Source organism: Phascolarctos cinereus, unplaced genomic scaffold (genome assembly GCF_003287225.1).
Source record: "Phascolarctos cinereus isolate Bilbo 61053 unplaced genomic scaffold, phaCin_HiC Scaffold_726;HRSCAF=1367, whole genome shotgun sequence".
NCBI lineage: Eukaryota > Metazoa > Chordata > Mammalia > Diprotodontia > Phascolarctidae > Phascolarctos > Phascolarctos cinereus.
This window is the reverse complement of record NW_027556098.1, coordinates 349273583-349298573: the sequence shown is the minus strand read 5'-3', so window position 1 is coordinate 349298573 and position 24991 is coordinate 349273583. Positions and strand designations below refer to the sequence as shown.

At 38.6% G+C, this 24991-nt stretch overlaps 1 protein-coding gene across 1 annotated transcript; it reads left to right on the top strand.

The window, feature by feature from the left end:
* The first annotated feature begins 17605 nt into the window (after positions 1-17605).
* LOC110195146 (olfactory receptor 52I1-like) lies at positions 17606-18568 on the top strand. Its single transcript, XM_020967778.1, has one exon. It carries the CDS (start codon positions 17606-17608, stop codon positions 18566-18568), a length of 963 nt encoding a protein of 320 aa, XP_020823437.1.
* Positions 18569-24991: the final 6423 nt, after the last annotated feature.

The following is a 24991-nucleotide window of genomic DNA, read 5'->3' as shown; positions in this document are numbered from 1 at the left end:
CTGCCTTTTTTTCTCCACTTATGAGTTTGATTTATTTCATGACTAATTAATATATAATTATACATCCATCTCCTCCATTAGACTTCCAACTCCTTAAAGACAGGTACCATTTTTGCCTTCCTTTGGATTGCCAGTACTTAGCAAGATGATACTATGACTCTCTGGGAATGATAAGCTTTGGTGACCACTGAATATCAGGAGCTTTGCCAGAGTAGCAGTTGTCAGGCTTCTGTTCTAGTTTGCTTGTTATACCCAGAACACTGGCTTCCTGTTCTGGGGTGTCCTAGCTCTTAAATGAAGCCTATGCCCTACCAGATTCAAAGGATCCAATCAATTCAAGGTTATTTGCTTAAATTCTTATTTTATAGAAAAATAATGTTTAATAGAGTAATACCATTGAGAAAACACACCAAAGCTTATGGGATGTAGCTAAAGCAGCCCTAAAAGAATTATTCTTGTGAGATTTGGGGCAAGTCTTCACCTATTTGGGGCTCACTATTCCCACTTTACAGATGAAGAAACTACCACCTGTCCCTTTTCCTTCCCTTCCCAGAGGAAATGTATTTAAAATATTTCCCAGTTTACTTTGGATCATCCTTTTAAGTGTGAGGAAGGGAAGCAAGAGAAGAGATACATTAGACTCCAGTCTCCCAGAACCTCCATTAATTCAAAGAGGAGTGGTAGAGGAAAAGAACAGTGATTTGTGATCAGAGGACCTAAGTTCAAATCCCGAGTCTGTATTTACTGGTTGTATGACCTTAAGCAAACCACTAACTTTTCTGTGCCTCATTTTCCTCATCTGTAAAATGAAGAGGTTGGACTAGAAATATTCAGCACTGAAAGAGACTTTAGAACCTCTATACAATAAGCATGGCCTATAAAGAATGTGACAAAAACCCAGTCAAAATGAGTTCCAGCCACATTCCCTTCCTCTCCCAGCACTTTTAGACTTTGGGGACAAGAGGATTTTACGTACACAAGTTGTCTGTAACTCTTGTCAATTTCCTAGATAGTCCTTAATATAATAACGCCCGCTCAGCATATCTTTCATTACCCTGCCCCACAACTGCATGCCCCTGAGGCCCCAAAGGACCCCTTTACCCCAATGTTTTGGATTCTTTTTGTTTGTTTCCTCAGACCCAAGAGTTCACTCTCCTGCTTTGTCCCTTTGGGCCTGTACCTGGAAACAGAAAGTCCTCAAGGTATTTACGGTGGTTGGCTATGGTAAAGGCTAAGCTATCTAGAAGGAGTATAGACAGATGGAGACAGATGGGGCCTCAATGTGGAGTCTTTTCTTTCACAGACCCTGCCCATTGATATTGGCTTCCTTTTATGAGTCTCAGCACCACATTTCCTTCTCTTCTGTTCTGTGACTTGACCCACAGTCTATCCTCTGCAAGATCCTTGGGTCCTCAAACTGAAGCATCTGGAAGAGATTCCTCAGAAGGCGAGCCCAGAGTCATCCTAAGTAGGTTGGTATCTGAGCTGAACCTAATGGAATAGTCTTGGCTGTATAGAGAAAGGCAATAAGATGGACTTCCCACTAGAGTTTAAATGTGTTGCAGGGAAGAAATGGGCAGCAAGAAGGCTTCACTGCCTCAGTTTCCTCAGCTACAAAATGAACAAGTTGGATTAAATTATTTATAAGGTCCCTTCCAGTTCTATATCCTAAGGTCTCAAGTTGATTGAAAGACTGTTCCAATCATGATAATTCTCTGACCTTCAAATCTGATACCAAGAGAAGTCAGGAATAGTGCAAGGAGTACAAAACCCCATTTGGAAGACTTATTCTATGATTCTATAAGCCAATCACAGGAGAAGGGATCATGGCAATTGTTTCAATCCAAACTTCTCCTTTCTACATCTCCTCTCTTCCCCTCAATGAAGGAATCCCTCTGTAGTCCAATTAAATGCTCTCAGGGTCTCCCTGCCTACTAAGGAAGTGCTTCCATTGTGAGAAAACTAAATTGTTAGAAACCTCTGCCTTGGCTAGTCAACTTCATTGTAACTTCTATGAGTTATACCTTGCCTTTTGGGCAAAAGAAAAGTGGAACAGTATGTTGGAAGAGCTCATTTAAATTAGCTTCAGACACTGGTTGCTTCATTCTAGTCTCATTCATATCTAGAAGTAAACCGCTCTTCTACTGGTTAAATGGAAATGATAGTTTCCAGGTGCAGTACAATCAGGTTCATCTCAACACCACTGTTCTTCAGTCCCCTAGGCCACAGGAGTTTTTGCCCCAAGACCCTTTCCTATGCACTCATTCACCAAAAATAGAACCATAGAATTTCAGATTCTTAAAGGACTAAACAAAGGGATCTCTATTACAAGATCCCTACCCAAGGGATCATTCAGCCTGTAATTGGAAACCTTGATGACATAGAATGTACTAAATTTTCAAGCTTTCCATTGAGTTTTTGGGCTAGTTCTAATTATTTGGGAGTCAAAGGAAGGCATATTGGGGACTTCACATCTCCTCATTTGTCCAGGACTGCTCTTCAGGGCCAAGTAAAAGTCTATTTTCTCTTTCAATAACAGGAGTGATATGGGCAAAGTATTCTTTTCTCCAGGTTGAACCTCTCCAGTTCCTTCAAATAATCCTCATATATCATGGTTTCTCTCCCCATCCTGGTTGCCCTTCTCTTTACAAAGTCTAGTTCTGGGCACCTTTTACAAAGGGCATGGACAAAGCTGGGCAAAGTGTTCCAAGTATTGTCTGATCATGGTGGAGTACAGCCAAATCATGACCTCTGTTAGTCGAGCTCAAATGGCACATCCTGCACAAGAACAGTTCTGATTCCCAAGTTGTAAGTAGTACCGCCCCTCACCCAATTGTTTCTGTGTATACATGTCTCTCATTAGAATGTAAGCTCCTGGAGGGTACTTCTGTTTTTGTTGGTGGTGGTGGTTTGCTCATTTTCTTTTCCTGGGGATATCTGGCACCTTATTCTAGTAGTTGGCATATAATAGATGCTTAATAAATACATTAAGGTAAACATAGCCTAGGCATATAATTTTTTGAGGGGTGGGAAGGGTAGATAGGGAACTCCTATGTGTGGAAAACTTCCTCCCCTAGTATAGATCATCAATTCATTTATAAATTATAGACACCCTTTCAAAATAGAATTTTTAAAGTGATCTCATTCTGGATGTTATACCTATGTCAAACTAATGATTAATATTGAGCCTATAGCCCACCAAAATCCCCAGGTCTTCTCCATACCAGCTACTTATTATTTCTCCTTCATACTTTACTTGGGCAGGTGGTTTTTGAACCTTGTGTCCTTCCTCTAAATGTGCTCTAGTTTATATCCTTTCTAAAATATGTGCCTAGATGTGAACACAATGCTTGATCAAATCATTGACAGAGCATGCTCCTAGATTCACAACCCTGCACTAGATGAGACTAGAGAAAGTGAAGTCTAGTTCACAGAGTATGCATAATATAGGAGTGACCTTGAAGCACACGCACTGAAGTAATTTTGCTTCAATTTGGCATTTAGCTTCTACTACATCATGATATTACACACAATGAACTTGATTAGGATTCAGAGTTTTAGTAGATCGTGGCAGCCTCATCAGAAAAAAGTTCAATGGAGTTGGCTACTAAAGAGAGAGGGAAGAGTATGGGAAGTTAAAGAATGGCTTAGAAGATATTTTTCTACCATAACCTCCTACAACTCAAGCAAAGGACTGAAAAGGACCTTGGAAAATGAGACTTAGTATGTTAGAAGATCTGGAGAACAGTTTAGGATCTGATTCTACAACTTGACTAGTAATTTTTTAAATATAAATTGTAAAAAGAAAACTGATTCTCAGTTTCTTCTTCTATAAAATGGTGATAACAATGCATCTATTAAGCTATCACCAAAGAGCTGCTGTAAGAAAAAATAATTTGTGAACTCTAGAATTATATATATATATATATAAAACATCTATTATATATGATATATAATCATATAATTTATATTGTTCTAGAATTATATATTGTGTAAGTATATAGAATTATATATTGCTTATAGTTCTAAATATATTCCATATACATATACATGCACACCTTTTTTTAGGGGACCTGTGATTTTATTGGTGTAGGGAGCTCCTAGTAAGGAGCATTCTCTATCAGTGCAAATCAGGTATATACCTAGGATACTAGGTATCACATTGGTTGGAGACCTTGACTTGTAGTCAGGAAAACCTGAGTTCAAATCCTGCCTTAGACACTTATTAGCTGTGTGACCTTAAGCAAATCATTTAACCTCTGTCTCAGTTTCCTCATTGGTAAAGCATGGGTAATAATAACACCTACCTCCCAGGTTGTTGTGAGCATCAAATGAAATAATATTCATAAAGCCCTTAGTAAAGTACCTGGAAAATACTAGGCACTTAATAAATGTTTTTTTTAATTTAAAGTTTAATTCTTTTTAACTTAGTGTTTCAGGCAACTCTGTAAGTTGTTGTTATTGTTGTTGTTGTTGTTGTGTTGTTCAGTTGTGTCCAACTCTTTGTGACCTCATTTGGAATTTTCTTGGCAAAGATACTGGAGTGGTTTGCCATTTCCTTCTCCAGATCATTTTACAGATGGGGAAACTGAAGCAAATAGAATTAAATGACTTGCCCAGGATCACATAGCTACTAAGTGTCTGAGGCCAGATTTGAACTCAGGAAGATAAGTCTTCCTGAGTCCAGACCCAGCACTCTATTCACTATGTCACCTGGCTGCTATCTAAGACTAAGCAGCTAAAATGACTGGGTCACAGAGTCATATAGAAGAGGCAAGTGTTGAATCCAGGTCTTACTGACTGAGGTTTGTGACCGTGCACCAATCTGGACTGGTTTCTTCATTTTCAGTAGTGTTAGACAATGGTTCTTTCCAAAGGTCCCGTTCTTATCTATGTGATTTTTACACTGATCCTGATTTCCTAAGCTATATAGGCTCCTAAAAATAGGTCACTCTAATGAAACAAGGGAATAATCAGGGAGAGAAGACTGAAATCAACCTGATCACTCAGTAATCCTTGGAATATATTAACATCCCAGTCAGCAGGGGAAGATATGGGGGGTGGGGAATGCCAAGGCTCTGAAGCCTTGGGCTTTGCTCCTCTTTCCAATTATTCACTAAGAACATTTAGGTTCATTCCTTTGAGGTACTTCTTCTGTCCCTCAAATAGTGATGCCTAGCCCTAGGTTTCCAATGTATGCTATATATTTATCTTCTACTCCTAATTCTAACAAAGCCATATTATGACTACAATACAGTGGTTGTATTTAGGCAGAACCATTTTTAGAAGGGAGCAATGGATACCAGACAAGGTATTCTTCCAATGAATCAAGCTCTGAGAAATCATCATTTTCCTGATCCCCCAGCTGGTCACAGGGACAAACACTAATATGATTACCTAATAGATAACTTTAGATATAACCTGGAATTATGGGTAGGCTTATAGGAGGCAGAATATTTATAGAGACATAACTAGGGCAGAACAGACAAGATTTCCCCCCAAACATTGATATCTAGGAATTGGGGTGGAGGAGAAGAGGAGAGTTCTCTTCCTTGAGAATTGGTAGACCTCATGCTACTCCCTCTCTGCTTTTGTGCTCCTGGAGGGCTTTGTAGAAGGATAAGATAGACCTGGGGAGAAGGCAAAAAAGAGAGATTACAGGCTGGCAAATTATGATGAAAAGAAGGACAAGTCACCTCATCTTCTGGTAGAACTGGCTTTGGGACACAAGTATATATTTGATGTCTTAGAAAGGTCATCCTGGGGGCAGCTAAGTGGTGCAGTGGATAGAGCACCAGCCCTGAAGTCAGGAGGATGCGAGTTCAAATCTGGCCTCAGACCAAACACTTGACACTTACTAGTTGTGTGACCCTGGGCAAGTCACTTAACCTCACTTGCAAAAAAAAAAAAAAGTCATCCTGCTCAGAAGTTTCTGGTCAGTGGAAGCTCCTACCATCCTCATTCCCTAGACCATTTAGTGCCTTATCTCCATAGTTTGCAAAGAGTGGAGGTAAAATTCTATATTGCCTTGCACAACAGTTTAGGGATGCAAATCCCCTCCACTGAGAAGCTTGGCTCCTATCACTGGAGTCTTCAGGGGCCCTTTATGACCCTCTGAGATCCACAGAAATATACCTACTCCCTAAGAAACCACTCTCCTCCAACCAATGCCATCTCATATTCTATTACCCTAGCTGTTCTCTCCAGTGGTAGTAAAAACTTCAACAGTTTTGCTCCCAGGTCTCTAGGGGTTGGTGATATATTCCCATCTTTTGTGACATATCCTTATTGTTCATGACCTCAGTGTCATCCTTTGTGAGACAGCCCTTCAATTCTTATAAATAGATTGTGGGGAAATATGGAAAAGCCAAGCACAATGTTCTTTCAGGTAAATAGCAGTACTGTTACTATTGTTGGTAATGCAGTTGTACCAATTTTGCTTTGAGAAAAGCCCTTGCCAATATCTAAAGTATTCCCACCAGAGAGAAAGAGAGAGAGAGAGAGAGAGAGAGAGAGAGAGAGAGAGAGAGAGAGAGAGAAGAAAAGAGATCTAGCTAATCTAATAATGGATTGCATTTGTTAGCATATTTAATTCTAAACAACCACATGAAGGAGGTACTATCATTATCTCCATTTTACAGATGAGGAAATTGAGGCTGAGAGAGGAGATTAAGTGGCTTGGCTTGACTTCTCCAGGATCACACAGTTGGCAAGCATCTGAGACAGGATTCTAATTCACTTCTTCTTGACTCCAACATCTAAATTTTGCCATTATGTGTCCTTAATGAACTCATGCTGGCTCTGACTGATTACGCTTTCCTTTCTAGATGCTCAAAAGTCATACATACTAGTGTTTTGCTAAGAATGGAAGTAAAGATCACTAGTCCTTAATTCGAAATCTGAGACATTTACCAGGCTCCAGTTCCATAGCATTCTCCAATTCTTGACTTTTTTTTTTCAAACAAAACTATCACATTCACACTTCCTGGAATATAATTTGTCTGGACCTGGTGACTTGAAGCCATTGTAGAGAGCTAGATGTTCTGGAAGTAACTTCTAATTGAAGTCTTCCTGTGAAGATTGCTTGTCCATTATATTATCACAGCAGTTTTTTTTTTTGAGGGGGAGCTGTTAACAGAGTTAGTAGGTTAAGAGATCAGAGAAAGCCCTACACATAATATGTCTGGATTTTGGCAAAACATTTTTAAAATTAATGGGCTGTTTTTATAAGAAATGAGCTCACCACCAATAAATGGTCATTTAATAGGTCATCTACTCAAATCTCCTACTTACTCAATAAATATTAAGTGCTTTCTATTTGCCACTCCCTGGGGATACACAAACAAGAAAAGAATATAAACTTCTTGAAAGCAGAGATTGTTTGAATCAGAGGAGACAAATATTTAAGCATACACATGTAGTATAAGTGGCATTGACCTCCAGTTCCTGAGGCTGGAGTGCTCACATGACCTGTACTCACAGTGCATATCCAGGTGGTTCCCCAAAAGATAGACATACTACTAAAACTCACTTTCAGGGTCCTAGGGGCAATCCTGGTGTGTAGAGTTATATCCCATAACTATGACTTCTTACCCTCTAGCCACCACTAGTGCATCTCCCATTAGAACAAATCAACCAAGTAGATGTTAACTCTTAATCATGAGGCATTCGGTAAACAAAAGGTAAAGCATAAATAATAACCTAGTGGTCTACCCCATAAATCAGGGTCATAATATCCCACAATTTACACAGTGGCCATATAGGCATAAGCTTACATTAACTTACCAATGACACAAGTTAAGAAACCCACATGCCAGGGCCAGTCAACTCTGAACTGCAGGCTACCATGTCTTAGGTCTCTTAAGGGAACAGTTTAGCATGGGTCACCTGTTAGGTGGAACCATTCTTTTTCTAGGCTTCTCTACCCTCCTGCTTAATGAAACAGCTTCTCTGATACTCTTAGGCCACTGAAACAGTGTTAAGCTCTTTTAGCAAACAGCAGCCATAAGCTTGTGATCTGCAAAGTTTCCTAGGTCTGCTCCTTAGCTACATGATGATGTAGCTTTCTGCTCTCTCAGAGAAAGGAAGCTCCCTTAAGCCTGAAATCTGCAAATCTGCAAGAGAATAAATACGTAATAGTTAAATATAAGGTAGTTAGAAGGGGAGGGTCAAGATCAAGAAAGACTTCACATGGGTGATACCTGAGCTACATCTTAGAAGAGAGAGAGAGAGAGAGAGAGACAGAGACAGAGACAGAGAGAGACAGAGAGAGACAGAGACAGAGACAGAGAGAGACAGACATTACATGAGGTGGAAATGAAGAAAGAATGCATTCCAGGGATGAAGGACAACCAAAGATAGGAGACAGAGTATTAAGAGTGAGAAAGAGAAAGTCAATTTGACTAGAATGTAGGTATCCTCTGTATAGACCCTCTAAAAGTCACAAAACCTTAACATTGTTGCCTAAAATGCAGAGGTTAATAGATATTTCTTCTGGTTTGGATGTGAGAAAAATCTCTCTTCCCACATAAACTGGCCTGAATTAGAGAACTGCATGGAAAAAAAAAACCCAAAAGACTTCATTTCTTCAGTATCTACAAGCAATGGCCAGACTGTGGCTAAGGCAAAATAAAACTAGAGAAAGGAAAAAAAAAAGAACTTCTTAGAGGAGACCAACATGAAAACATGAATGAGGGGACGAGGTTGTGATATTACTGTAATGGGGGTTCCTTATGCTGCTTTCCCCGAGGTTTATTCCTGGTTGCTAGAAACTTTACCAGTTTTTACATCCTACAGCAGTCTGACTGTGGCAAGATGTTAATGAGGACTCATTTTTAAGATGGGTAATGGAAGACATTTAAGTTCTGAAGATGACACTGTCTGAAGCCTCAGGAAGAAGGATGCCAAAGTCTTAAGTCAACAGATGGTCTCCCTGTTGTGGGTGCCTCTTGTAGGGAGAATAGGATATGAGAGGCAACATGGTGTAATGGACCAAGAACTAGCCTCAAAGCAATAAAGACAGAGGTTCATATCTTATCAGTGTTAATATGAACAAATCATGAAACCTCTTAGCCTTAGGTTTTCTCATCTATAAAATAAAGTTAGAGTAGATCAAGGGTGTCATATATATGGCCTGCAGACTGCATGTGGCCCACAGTACTCCTGAGTGTATCCCAAATCAGATATTGGGAAATATTCTAAAAATAAATAAAAATACTAGGTAACATTATTTTTATTAATTTATTTTGATTTATCAACAATTATTTCTACTTTTGAATTTTAATTTTTTCTCCCCCTCAAGATGGCATGCAATCTGATGTAGGCTATACATATACATTCCTATTAAACATATTTTCACATTAGTGATGTTGTAAGGAAGAATTAGAACCAGTAGGAGGAACCACCAGAAAGAGGAAACAAAACAAAACAGAAGAAAAAATAGCGAATAGTATACTTTGATCTGCTTTCCAACTCCATAGTTCTTTTTCTGGATATGAATAGCGTTTTCCATCATGAGAACTTTGGAGATGTCTTAGATCCTTGCATTGCTGAGAAGGGCTAAGTCTATCAACATTATTCATCACACAACATGGTTGTTACTGTGTACCACGTTCTGCTCACTTCACTCACCATCAGTCTGTGAAACTCTTTCCAGGTTTTTCTGAAGTCCACCTGCTCATCATTTCTTGCAGCACAATAGCATTCCATTACATTCATACACAACCACTTGTTCAGCCATTGCCCAGTTGATGGCCATCCTCTCAATTTCCAATTCTTTGCCACCACAAAAACAGCTGCTATGAATATTTTTGTACATGTGGGTCCTTTTCCTATTTGTTTGATTTCTTTGGGATATAGCCCTAGAAGTGCTATTGCTGGATCAAAGGAAATGCACATTTTTGTAGCCCTTTGAGCATAGTTCCAAATTGTTCTCCAAAATGTTGGATCTTTTCACAACTCCACCAACAATGTATTAGTGTTCCAATTTTCCCACATCTTCTCCAACATTTATCATTTTCCTGTTTTGTCATGTTGGCCAATCTGATAAGTGTGATGTGGTACCTCAGAGTTGTTTTGATTTGCATTTCTTTAATCAATAGTGATTTAGAGCATTTTTTCATATGACTATAGATGGCTTTAATTTCTTCATCTGAGAACTGCCTACTCATATCCTATGACCATTTATCAATTAGGGAATGGCTTGTATTCTTATAAATTTGACCAATTTTCTACTTTCCTTCTATCTTGGTTGCATTGGCTTTATTTGTGCAAAAAACTTTTCAATTTAATGTAATCAAAATTATCCATTTGAATTTCACAATGTTCTCTATCTCCTGTTTGGTCATGAATTCTTCTCCATAGATCTGATACCTAAACTATTCCTTGCTGTCCCAATTTGATTATAATATCAGCCTTTATATCTAAATCATGAACCCATTTTGACTTTGTTTTGGTATATGGTGTGAGATTTGGGCCTATGCCTAGTTTCTGCCATGCTCTTTTCTAGTTTTCCCAGCAGGTTTTGTAAAAGAGTGAGTTCTTATCCCAGAAGCTGGGGACTTTGGGTTTATCAAATAGTAGAGTACTATAGTCATTGACTGCTGTGTCTTGCATACCTAACCTATTTCACTGATCCACCACTCTATTTCTTAGCCAAGTAGTTTTGATGATTGCTGCTTTATAATACAATTTAAGATCTGGAATGGCTAAGCCACCTTCCCCTGCATTTATTTTCATTAGTTCCCTTTATATTCTGGACCTTTTGTTATTCCAAATGAATCTTGTTATTTTTTCTACCTCAATAAAATAATTTTTGGTAGTTTGATTGGTATGGCACTGAATAAGTAAATTAGCTCAGGTAGAATCGTCATTTTTATTATATTAGCTCAGCCTATCCATATAAACAACTGGTAGTTTTCCAATTATTTAGATCTGACTTTATTTATGTGAAAAGTGTTTTGTAATTGTGTTCATATAGTTCCTGGGTTTGTTTCAGTAGGTAGACTCCTAAGTATTTTATAATGTCTACAGTAACTTCAAATGGAATTTCTCTTTCTATCTCTTGCTGTTGGGCTTTGTTAGTAATATATGGAAATGCCAATTATTTATGTAGGTTTATTTTATAGCCTGCAATTTTGCTAAAGTTTTTTTTATTATTTCAAGTAGTTTTATTTTTTACTTGATTCTCTGGGATGCTCTAGGTATATCATCATATTATCTGCAAAGAGTGATAGCTCTGTTTTTCTCTTTGCCTATTCTAATGCCTTCCATTTCTTTTTCTTCTCTAATTGCTAAAGCTAATGTTTCCAGTACCATATTGAAAGACAGTGGTGATAATGGACATCTTTGTTTCACCCCCAATCTTATTGGAAATGCTTCTACATTGTCCCCATTAGATATGATGCTTGCTGAAGGTTTTAGGTAGATGCTGCTTATTATTTTAAGGAAGACTGCATTTATTCCTATGCTCTCCAGTGTTAATAGGAATGCGTGTTGTATTTTGTCAAAAGCTTTTTCTGCATCTATTGAAATGATCATGTGGTTTCTGTTAGTTTTGTGGTTGATATGATTAATTATGCTAATAGTTTTCCTAATATTTAATCAGCCCTGCGTTCCTGGTATAAATCCTACCCAGTCATAGTGAATTATTCTTATGATAAGTTGCTGTAATCTTTTTGCTAATATTTTATGTAAAATTTTTGCATCTATATTCATTAAGGAAATTGGTCTATAATTTTCTTTCTCTATTTTGACTCCTCCCAGTTTAGGTATCAGCACCATATTTATATCATAAAAAGAATTTGGTAAGACTACTTCTTTGCCAATTTTCCCAAGTAGTCTATATAGCATTGTAATTAAATGTTCTTCAAATGTTTGTTAGAATTCGCTTGTAAATCCATCTGGCCCTGGACATTTTTTCCTAGGGAGTTCATCAATGGCTTGTTCAATTTCTTTTTCTGAGATGGGGTTATTTAAGTATTTTACTTCCTGTTCTGTTAATCTGGACAATTTATATTTTTGTAGATATGTATCCATTTCACTAAGATTGTCAAATTTGTTGGCATACAGTTGGGCAAAATAGTTCCTAATTATTGTTTTAATTTCCTCTTCCTTAGTGGTGAATTCACCCTTTTCATTTCTGATACTGGTAATTTGGCTTTCTTCTTTCTTTTTTTCAAATTAAATTCACCAAAGTTTTATCTATTGTTTTGGCATTTTTTTTCATAAAACTAGCTTTTAGTTTTATTAGTTCCATAGTTTTCTTAATTTTAATTTTATTAATATCTCCTATGCTTTTTAATATTTCCAATTTGGTGTTTAATTGAGGATTTTTAATTCGTTGTTCTTCTAGTTTTTTTAGTTGCATGCCCAATTTATTGACCTACTTTTTCTCTACTTTATTCCTGTAAGCATTTAGAGATATAAAATGTCCCTTAAGTACCACTTTCACTGCATCCCTTAAGTTTTGGTATGTTGTCTCATTATTGTCATTCTCTTGAATGAAGTTATTGATTGTTTCTTTGATTTGTTTGTTTGACCAATTCATTTTTTTAGGATTAGATTATTTAGTTTCCAATTAATTTCAGTCTACCTTTCCATGGCCCTTTATTTCATATAATTTTTATTGTATCATGATCTGAAAAAGATTCATTTAATATTTCAGCTTTTCTGCATTGGATTGTGAGGTTTTTATGCCCTAGTACATGGTCAATTTTTGTGTATGTACCATGTACTGCCGAGAAAAAGGTATATTCCTTTCTGTCCCCATTCAATTTTCTGCAGAGGTCTACCATACCTAACTTTTCTAATATTCTATTGACCTCCTTAACTTCTTTCTTGTATAGTTTTGCTATGTATTTCTTCCTGCAATTCCCTGAACTCCTCTAAGAATTTGGATGCTATACCATTTGTTTCATGCATGTTTAGTAATGATATTACTTCATTGTAGTTTCCTTCCTTATCCCTTTTGATAAGATATGCTTTTGCTTTTGCTTGGTCTGAGATCAGGATTGCTACCCTTGCTTTGTTTTTTTGTTGTTTTGTTTTGTTTTGTTTACTTCAGCTGAAATATAATACATTCTCCTCCAGCCTTTTACCTTTACCCTATGTGTGTCACTCTTTTTCAAATGTGTCTCCTGTAAAAAACATATTGTAGTATTGTGGTTTTTAATCCATTTTACTATCTGCTTCCTTTTTATGGGAGAGTTCATCCCATTCTAATTCACAGCTATGATTACTATCTGTGTCTTTCTCTCCATCCTATTCCCCCCTGTTTATGCTTTTCTTTCTCCTTTCTCCCTTTCCCTCTTCACTAGTGTTTTGCTTTTGACCACCACCTCCCGCAGTCTCTCCTCCCTTTTATTAGCCCCCTGCCTTTTCTTCCTTTTTACCCTTACTACTTCCTCCCTCCCTTTTCTTCCCCTTTTCCCCTCTTACTACCCACAGGGCAAGTTAGATTTCTATACCTAACTGATTATTTATTCCCTCCAAAGCCAAATCTGATGAGAGTAAGGTTCAAACAACAATTATCTCCCTCGCTTCTTTCCCTCTGCTGTAATAGGTTTTTGTGTCTTTTCCTGTAATGTAATTTACTCTTGTCTTCCTCCTCCTTTCATTTTCTCTCAGTACATTTTCTTAGATCAGATTAATAAACTTATTTAGATCCATTTAACCCACTTAATTAGATTTTTTTTTATCATTTCACCAAAGTCAACTTATACCTACCCCCTCTATGTATACTCTTTTAAAATGGTGTAATAACAATACAGTTCTCAAGAGTTACAAGTGCCATCTTCCCTTGCAGGGATGTAAACAGTTTGCACTTATTAATAACATGGTGTTGTTGTTGTTGTTGTTGTTGTTTTCTGTCCCATTTACCTTTTTGTGTCTCTCTTGAGTCTTGTATTTGAAGATTAAATTTTCTGTTGAGCTCTGGTCTTTTTATCAGGAAACTTTGGAAGTCCCTTATTTCATTGAATGTCCATCTCCTCCCCTGAAAGATTATGCTCATTTTTGTTGGGTAGTTGATCCCTGGTTGTAATCCAAGCTCTTTTGCCTTACAGAATATAGTATTCCACATCCTATGATCTTTTAATGTAGAAGCTGCAAAGTCTTATGTAATCCTGACTGTGGTTCTATGATATTTAAATTGCTTCTTTCTCACTGCTTGCAGTATTTTCCCTTTGACCTAGTAATTTTGGAATTTGTCTACTACATCCCTTGGCATTTGCAATTTGGGATCTCATTCAGGAGGTGATCTGTGGATTCTTTCTATGGCTATTTTGTCCTCTGGTTCTAGGACCTCAGGGCAGTTTTCCTTTATAATTTCCTGAAAGATGCTGTTCAGGTTTTTTTTTTTTTATCGTGATTTTTAGGTAGACTAATAATTTTTAAATTGTCTCTCCAGGATTGATTTTCCAGGTCAGTTGTTTTACCAATGAGGTATTTTATATTTTCATCTATTTTCTTCATTCTTTTGTTTCTGTTTGACTGATTCTCACTCTCACATAGAGTCATTAGCTTCCATTCACCCAATTCTAATTTTTAACAAATTGTTTTCTTCTATTAGATTTTGTACCTTCTTTTCCATTTGACCCATTTTATTTTTTAAGGAATTCTTCTCCTCAGCTAGTTTTTGTGTCTCCTTTTCTGTTTGGCCAATTCTGCTTTTAAAAGAGTTGTTTTCTTCAGTACACTTTTTTTTTCTCATTTGGCCAATTGTATTTTTTAAGTACTTGTTTTCTACAGTTAATTTCTGTCCTTTCTTTTTCTTTTTCCTATTGACTCTCTCTTGTGTACCTCTCATTTCTTTTCCCAATTTTTCTTCTACCTTTCTTATTTGACTTTTAAAATCCTTGTTGAGCTCTTCCAAGAAGGCTTTTCAGGCTTCAGACCAGTTTATAATCCCTTTTGAGGTTCCAGATGTGGGTTTGTTGACAGTGTTGTCCTCTTCAGAATTTTTGCCTTAATCTTCACTGTTCCCATAATAAGAATCTATATTGTGTTTCTTTTTGCTCATGGTGTTTGCTTATTTCCTGACCTTTAAAAAAAATTGAGCTCTCTTGCAGGGGGCACTGACCCAAACTTCTTGTGCTGGGAGCCCAAGGCCTGGTCACTGGCTTTGTGTGCTGGGTCTTCTGATGCTGGCAGTTGGAGGCTGTAGGGTGCTGGTAGGTTACTTGGTGTTGGGCTGGAATCAGCAACACTGAAACTCTAGGAGTAGGATTGGGTAGTCTGGCCCCTGGAGGTTGCCTGTTTACCCAGCCTTTCCTTTCCATCCTTTCATTTTCTTCAGCTCCTTTCAGATAGATGTTTCACTGCTATGGGATGTTTATCCACCTCAGGCCCTTGGAGCACTTCCCAGAGTTTTGCTGAGGCACTAGGAGACTTGACTGCTATAGAACACCAAGGCACGTGATGATTTTCTAAGCTGGTTTCCACTGGTTCCCCTGCCTGTAGTTAGGTACTCGGTGAGTCCTGGTGTTGTTGTTTGCCCACTCCACCACCTGAGGTTCAGGATCTCCCCCTAGTATGCAGAGGTGGGGTTTTCAGCTATCTTGCTGGGGTGCCTCCCATTCTATACTGCTCCCCTTTCCCCAGGGCAAAAGGGGCCTTTCCCATTAATCCCTCAAGCTACGTGGGCTACTAGACTGCTGCACCCCATCCTTCTTCTGGTTCAGCTGTTCCAGGGTTTTTCCTGGAGAGATATTTTCTGGACTTTCAGGTTAATAAGGGACAGTAAGAGTGACTTACTTCTTACTCTGCCATCTTAGCTCGACTAGGTTAACATTAGCATGCGGTTTCTAAGTTAATATGTGGCCTGCAGGTCCTTACGTATAGCTTAGTGGTCCCTGTTTCTTTCTGAACTTGACAGCAATGGACTAGATGGACTCTTCTTCTTTGACATCCAGCCCAAGAACTATGCTCCAAAGAACTTTACCCTTTTACCAACAGAGATTCGCAGCCCCAGTGGTCTAATTGGTGGTTTCCTCAGTTATCTACTTCATCTACACCTGGCTCCAGCCATGCTTTACTCCACACACTAGCCATATTCTGGATAACTGTCTTCTGTCATCAGTATACCCTTCTTTCCCCATCTCCTTCCAGTTTTGTACCATGAACAAAAGAGCTATCATTTGTGCTGGAAATGGTGCCTCAATCTACTCCCCTAGATCTAGTGGATTCAGATAGCTGTATTCATCCCCATAGCTTTCCAAATCAAAGTGCCCAAATAGCCTTACCTTGGTCTCTACTCCCCTGTGGGTGTAGTCTCCTACTAATAGTCCGTGCTCTAAAAGAGTTTAATTTTTTTTTCACTTTTTTATTTGTATCCACAGCACTTAGCATGGCACATGTTATTTGGTTATTCAATCATGTCCAACTCTATGTGACCCCATGGATTTTGTCCAAGGGGTTTTCTTGGTAAAGATATTGGAGTGGCTTGGCATTTTTTTCTCTAGTATGTCTCCATTTTAAAGATGAGGAACCGAGGCAAAAAGGGGTTAAGTGATTTGCCTAGGGTCACATAGCTATTAAGTTCTGAAGCTGAATTGAACTCAGATCTTCCTGACTCCAGGCCCAGTGCTCTATCCACTGCACCACCTAGATGCCCCCACTTGACACATAGTAAGTGCTTAACAAATGCTTTCCCGTTCCTTCCTTTTAAGTCTATGACCCCATAAATATCATTATTACTTACAATGTAGGAAATGGTTCTTAAAGGGGCAATTGATGCAAAGGTGTTTAGTTCTTTCATGGTGATCCAGAGGAGATACAAAACACAAATAGAGTTCTCCAGTCTCAACATGATCTGGAAATGGCTCTGAATTTTTAATGGAAATGTCAGCAAAGTGCCAAGCCCCAGAAATTAGTATAGGTCCAGGGTCGAGACAGTCAGGTCTACAACATGGAGTCATTGTTAAGAGGTTGGCTTGCAAGTGATATTTTTTTTTCAGCCACCCCCGAAGGCTGTCCAGTAGGAATGGTACCAGAATCAGTGGAGAAGTGACAGACCCTTGAAATACTGAATTCAATGCTATCTCTGAAGCAGGATAATGCTTCAACTCACAAGGCTGGAGCTATATTATTTCCCACTATATGACAGAAAGGTAACACAGTAGAGTGGGAGGAGAACTGGATTTGGAGACAAGAGCTATGAGTTCTGGTCCTGGTTCTGCAACTTATTAACTGTATATGACCATGGGTGACTCATCTCCCTCTAATAGAAAAGGAAACATGCAGAAAAATTAATGTTAGCTCTACCTACCACATAAAGTTGTGAAGAAAGTACTATGCAAATATAAGCCATGATTATGGTTATCATGACTTTTGAATTCTATTTAGGGTCAATGTTATTATCTTCTGTAAAAAAAAAAATGATGTTCAAAGGGGTATACAGAATGATTTTAAGGACCTTAAAATGAGGTGCCATCATTTTGGGCCCTCCCATTAACTTTCCCTCAGTACTTTCAATACTTTTTTTCATCAATTATAAAAAAAGAGAAGAATAAAAAATATAGACCAACAGACTTGGGGGCTAGAAGAACCAGGAAGGCTTTCCTTGTGATATTTTTGTTTCTTTCACAGGAAAGAAAGTTCCCAGCAGATGCTAGAATTGCCATTCAACCATACATCACCTTCTGATACATTTGTCCTCATGGGTATCCCAGGACTAGAAGTTACTCACCTCTGGCTGTTGGCCCCACTAGGCACCATGTATGTTGTGACTTTGGTGGGAAACAGCCTCATTCTGACAGTGATCTGGGTTGACCCTGCCTTGCATGAACCCATGTACTATTTTCTATGTATTCTGGCTATTGTGGACATTGTTATGGCAACTTCTGTGGTCCCCAAGATGCTAAATATCTTCTGGTCAGGTGATGGAATTATTGGCTTTGCTGCCTGCTTCACTCAAATGTATGTTGTCCATGCAGCCACAGCTATGGAAACAGGGCTTTTATTGGCTATGGCCTTTGACCGGTATGTGGCCATCTGTAAACCCTTGCACCATCAGACCATCCTTACACAACGAACAATGCTAGGGATAAGTGTGGCAATTATCCTGAGAGCTACCACATTCATGACACCTCTGAGCTGGATGGTGAGTCACCTGCCTTTTTGTGGCTCTCTGATGGTTCCCCATTCATACTGTGAACACATGGCTGTGGCCAAACTGGGATGCGCTGACCATATGCCAAGCAACCTCTATAGCCTGATTGGTTCCTCAATCATTGTGGGTATTGATATGATCTTCATTGCTACCTCCTATAGCCTGATCCTTCAGGCTGTATTCCATCTCTCCTGCTGGGATGCCCAGCTCAAGGCATTAAGTACATGTGGTTCCCATGTTGGACTTATGGCCCTCTATTACCTACCAGGGATGGTTTCCATTTATGTGGCCTGGTTTGGACAAGACCTGGTCTCCCTGCCTGTCCAGGTCCTACTAGCTGACTTCTATCTGATTATCCCACCCACTCTTAACCCTCTCATCTATGGCTTAAGGACAAAACAGATCCGTGATCGGGGATGGAGCATAATAGAGAGGTGCCTTCCTGGACAGCCCCACTGAAATTCCCGATGATGTATGAATGAATTCAAACCAGCCACAATCTGAGTGTGGGGAGAGAGATGTTATGTGATTTCACCTTCTGGATTCACTTAGCTTGACTTTACCTCTATTTTAATGACTTCATCTCCCTTTTCAGCCTTGACCTTTCTCCATTTCTAGGTACATGCAGGACACTTCCACTTGGATGCTGTGTTGGGACCCAAAAGTCAACTAAATATGAACTTATCCTCTCCCTTTGAAGAAGTTACCCCCCCAACCTTACTTCCCTTTTTCTATTGATGGTATCACCATTCACCATTGTCTCCTTCAACTAGGCTATAAACATGTTAAGTACCTAGTCACTTTTCTGAAAAGCTTTCATAAACTTTGTATTGATAACAATAAAATGCCTGTTCCTAGCCTTTAAGACCTACTCTCTGGTTACAATCTACTTTTCCAGGCAAATTTCATAATTCCCTTTTATACACTATGCTTCAGCTAAATTTTTACATTGTTTCAAAATCACTCCTGCCTCTATGCCTTTATATATGGCATCATCTCTCTCTCTCTCTCTCTCCTCTCTCTCTCTCTCTCTCTCTCTCTCTCTCTCTCTCTCTCTCACACACACACACACACACACACACATACACACACACACACACATACACACACTCCTTCCCAAGCTGAAATTTGTACCTGCTGCTTTAATACAGTTGCCACAGGGATTTAGCAGAGAGTAAAAAGTCATTCAAGAGTTTGGCCTTAACTACCCACACAGATAAAGAAGCCTATGAGGGAGAATGACTTTGTCCAGATGATGTTCATTTAGGAGGATACCCTATACTGTGTGTATATGCATATGTATGTGTATATGTGGATGTATATGTATGTATATACACATATGTACGTATATGCACATATATACATACATATACATATATACATATACATACACGTGTTGTGCATATGTTTGTGTGTATGTGAATATATGCACACATACATGTACATATACATGCATGTATACATAAATGTGTGTATATATTCACATATATAACCATCCCATGGAACAATGTGCTTGGCTTTGGTTAAGCATATCTTTCATCTTGTCCTTTTCCCAAAGACCCTCCTGGAATGGAGGTGTGCAAAGAAGGTTGGCCATCGAGCAGCAAGATCTGTCCACATAATAGATTAAGAGGATGAAATTTCTATTTTCACCCTCTTTTGAACACATGGCTTGGGAATTGTGCAACTGTGTGAACTTCTAAGAATTGGAGGAAAGAAACCTCTTTATCTCTTGCAGTAATTCTAAGAGGAGATATTCACAGTGGCAGTAAGAACATGCACTTGTCTAGGCAAAACTGAACCTAAACCTCGAGTTCCCAGTGTCTTCTTCTGCCTTGTTTCCTTCCTGAAAACAGATTACTGAATATGGACTGAAGCATGCTATTTTTTATTTTCTTTCATTTTTTTCCCTTTCATTCAGGTTTTCTTATACAAAATAACTAATATGGAAATGTTTTACATAACTCCACATATATGACCCATATCTGATTTCTTACTTTCCCAGGGAAGGGTGAGGGATAGAATTTGGAACTCAAAACTTTAAATAAAAATGTTTAAAAAATTGAAAAGAAATACCACAAGCCATTTTTCTTTCTCAAAGGAAAATGAGAAATAAAAATACATTTTATTAATAATTTTTAAAAAAACAGATTATCAAACATTCCAGAGGCTCAAAATTCATATCAGAATTGCTAGTTATTGGATTCCTTGGTCAGTGTCAGGAACCTTGAAGGCATGTTCACATTAATCTCAGCTCTATATTATGTAAGCCAACTTCCAAGGTCATTATATTCTGTCAAGACAGAAAATGGTTAGGGTTCATTTTCTTCATCTGCAGCAAAGTATCCATTTTTATGATTAGGCAGAACGCTTCCTGTTTTTACATTTAAGCATAATCTTCAGGGACAGAGCCAAGATTACTGAGTAAAAGCAGTGACTTGATTGAGCTTTCCCAAACCCCTCCAGATACCTGTAAAAATGACTCTAAATAAATTCTAGAGCAGCAGAACCCACAAAAAGATAGAGTGAAAAAAATTTCTAGCCCAAGACAACCTCAGTGGTTGATAGGAAAGGTCTGTTGTACCAGGCTGGGAGAGGAGCACAATTCAGCCTGGGCTGCACCAGCAAAGATGGGGCCCCAGAGAACATGGAGGAGGCCTCAGGGGACTGAATCACTGGCAGCAGTGGTGGTTTCCAGACTTCTCAACTCACAAACCCCAAGACAACTTAGATCAATAGGAAAGGTCTGTCACACCTAGGTGAGAGAAGGACATTGTCAGGCCCAGCTCTGATGCAGCTCCAGAGCGGTAGCAGTGGTTGCTGTTTCTGGAGCTCTCAGCCCACAGATGGTGGAGAGATTGAGCAGCTGGCTCAATGGATTTCTTTGCTGGCACTGAAGCAGGATTCTTTTGCTTTGCCTGTGCTTGGAACTGGGTGGCAGTCCTAAGTGAAGAGAAGAGCTGGAGTGCTGAAACTTGTGGAGGAGATGAAGAGTGAATCCTTCTCACAGTTCTAAGGCAGAAAAGAGTGCTTGTGGTCACTCATAGACCAGAGCACAGCCCAGGAAAAGAGCGAACAGCTTTCATATGAGCCTACCACCTTTGAAGAAATGAAAATTTACAAGTCCCTAGAAGTATCTCTGAAAACAGCTACACAAAATCCCTGAAGCTTGGGACAGTACACCTTCCATGCTGGAAGCAGAGACCTACCTTAACAAAGAGCTTAAAAGTCAAGTAATTGGCTGGAAACATAAACAGTGTAAAAAAAATTCAGACTATAGAATCTTACTTTGGTGACAATGAAAATTAAAACATACAACCAAAAGTCAAAGCTCTTATGTCTGAAGCCTCCAAGAAAAATATGAATTGGTCTTAGGCCATGGAAGAGCTCAAAAAGGATTTTGAAAGGCATTCTTGATGAAAAGACAGAGCTTGATAGAAAATATGACTTTCAAATACAAAATTCAAAAGAAGCATGAAAAGGTAAACAGGAAAGAGAAATCATAAGGGACTTATTAAAGTCAAACTGTTTACATTCCTACATGGAAATATGGTATTTGTAACTCATGAGACCTTTCTCAGTATTAGGGTAGGGTAGTGTGTATGTATGTATGTACGTATATATGTATGTATTGACGAGTGAGTTGGATATGAAGCAATGATATCTAAAAAGTAAAATTAAGGGGTGAGAGAGGATTGTACTGGAAGAAGGAGAAAGGGAGAGGTAAAATGGGATAAATTATCTCACATAAAAGAGTCAAGGAAAAGCTTTTACAGTGGAGGGGAAGGGGGGTGAGAGGGAATGAGTGAATCTCACTCTCATCGGATTTGGCTTAAGGAGGGAATAACATACACGCCCAATTGGATATAGAAATCTATCTCACCCTACAGGAAAATAGGGGGGAAAGGGATAAGAGGGAGAGATGGTAGAAAGGAGAGCTGATTTGGGGGAAGGGATAATCAGAAGCAAACACTTTTGAGGAGGGACAGAGACAACGGAGAGAATAGAATAAATTGGAAGTGGGATAGGATGGAATGAAATATAATTAGCCTTTCACAACACGACTATTATGGAAGGTTTTACATGACTACACATGTATAACCTATATCAAATTGCTTGCCTTCTCAATGAGGGTAGGGAGGGAGGAAGGAAGGGAGAGAATTTGGAACTCAAAGTTTTAAAAATGAATGTCAAAAATTGTTTTTATGCGCAATGAGGAAATAAGATATACAGGCAATGGGGTATAGAAATCTATCCTGCCCTACAAGAAAATAGAAGGCGAAGTGGATAAGAGAAGGGGAGGGGTTGATAGAAGAGAGGGTAGAAGATTGGGGGAAGAGATATTCAGAATGCACACCATATTGGGATGGGGTAGGGGAGAAATGGGAAGAAAATTTGGACCTCAGAATTTTGAAAGTGAATGTTGACAACTAAAAATAAGTTAATTAATTAACAAAAAAAAAAAAGCATCACCTTTCACAGCAGACAACAGGAGTTATGAGTTACCATCTCGTATTTTAAGTCTCTCATTTCCTGTTTTCTTTTTTAGATTTTTACATCATACACATTTTAATGTAGCAGTCCTCCAAACCCCACCCAGCAAGTCATCTTTCCTAAAGAAGAAAAAAAAACAATATAGTGAAACTTACCAATTAATCATGCATTTATTTTTCCTTCAATTTCTCCCCTTTAGCTAAAAGGAAAATAACAACAAATGTTAAAACCCTTGCCTCACATAAGCACAGTAAGCAAAATATTCCCACATTGGTCACTTCCAAAAATTTATTTCTTGGGGCAGCTAGTGGTGCAGATAGAGCACCAGCCCTTGGAGTCAGGAGGATCTGAGTCCAAATCCAGCCTCATACACATAACATTTGCTAGCTGTGTGACTTTGGGCAAGTCACTTAACCCCAATTGCCTTGCAAAAACAAAAAAAATATTTCTTATTCTGCATATCAGTCCATCATCTGTCATGAGGTTGTTATCATTTTTGTTTATTAGTCCTCTGGACTCATGATTGCTCACTTTATTAACCAGAGTTCTTAAATCTTTTTATAATATTGATGTTAAGGTACAGATTGTTCTTTTGGATTTGTTCACTTTATATTCATGTACCACAATGTTAGTCTTTTTAAAGCATTTTTTTTTCTCATAGAAAAAGGAGCTGCCCTATCCCTGTTCTACCTTGTATATCAAGTATATCTCTAGAAGATAAGTAGTCCCTTCTAGAAAATAATATATTTCTTTTGGGAAAACTCTAGATATGCACCAAACCCATATTTTAATTGACCTTCCTTCGTTCAAGGTGTAAGGAGAGTTAGAAAACCTGACCCTTCTCTTTGGGAACCAATATTTCCCAGCACTAATCCTGGTCTTTGAGTTTAGAGCAAAATCTTTTAATTGGAGAGAGTACTTCAACCATCCAGAGCCTGCAGATATGGATATCTACATAGAAATGTAGGGATATAATTTTACCAGATAATGCAAATTATATTTCCTAATGACAAATTGTCTCAGCACCTTATATGAACCCATTTTTCCCCTTTGAAACAAAGGTCCATCATTTTGATACCAATTTTATATCAGTGCTCTTGTATAGATATGTGTCATGGTATCCAACAGAGAGCAATACAGAACCTAGGTCCCTTAGTTAAAGGTCTCTAAGCAGCAGGGAGAGATGGTGCAATTTCCCAGTACTGCAAGACTGGGTTCAAACAATGCAGTGAAGTTTTCCTACAATTCCCATAATTGAATGAAGTATTATCACAAGACAGAAATTAGACTACGCTAAACTGAATAGAAAGAGAGCTGAACTAGCTCCAGAATTGAGTCACAAGATGGAGTCAGTGTGGTTCACTCAATTCCCACAATTTACCCCTTTTGATACACAGGGGAGGGGACAGCTTACTTCCTCCATGGGTTATTTATCTATGAACCAAATCTATAAGGTTTTTCATATATTCATAATCAGAATTACATAAGTCAGACTACAGTTCAAATTACTTAGAGGACTTACAATGGACTAATTTTGAGAGGGGAGATTTACATGTCCCCAAGGTAACCAAAACAAAAAAACAAAAACAAAAACAAGAAAACCTCAGCAAACAAGAACATCATGAAACAAAAGGCCAAAGCAATGGAATGATCCATATTAAATAACATCAAATCTCCTTGGATCCTAGTAACCCACTCTCAATGTCCATTTCATCATTCTTGTCTTGACTCCCAGATGTCCCATGGAGTCATCTGATTCCTGCAGACAGTCTTTTCTTGGACATTCTGAAATAGGCCTCTTTCTCAAGGCAGCCCTGAAGGAGCCTCTGGTTCTCTGTTTCCCAATCATTTGTAGAGATTCCTAGATAATCCTGCTAAATTCAGCTAGTAATAAGAAAATTCAATTTAGTACAATCTCTTAAATTTGATTTTCTAATAACTAGTTCATATAGTGAAAGGCTCAAGCCTTATGGTTCTGATCCTATCAACAACAGATCTATAAAAAGAACATTAAATTGGGAACCCATAATTTACCTGAAAGTTCAGAGAATTTCGTTGCGATTTCTTTTTTTTTTTTAGTGCCATAATTCAAATATTCAATCTCCTAAAAGACACAGCACAAGCAGCTGAGGGCCTGGGAGGTGAGCACTCACTGCTCCCTCAGGCTGCAGCGCGGAACTCCCTGTAGTGGTCATTTCCCATGATTCTGTGCAAAAGGTGCCCTCCCCCTAGGCCCCAAGGGCACTTTGCTCAGTCTGGCCCAAGGGGCCTACAGCACTTCCAGGCCAATGCCAAGAAAGCCTTTTTCCAAGAGGTAAAGGGGCAACTTAGGTTAAGAGTTCAGGGGAGGCAAAGGGACAGCCAAGGACAGCCAATATCATCCCCTCT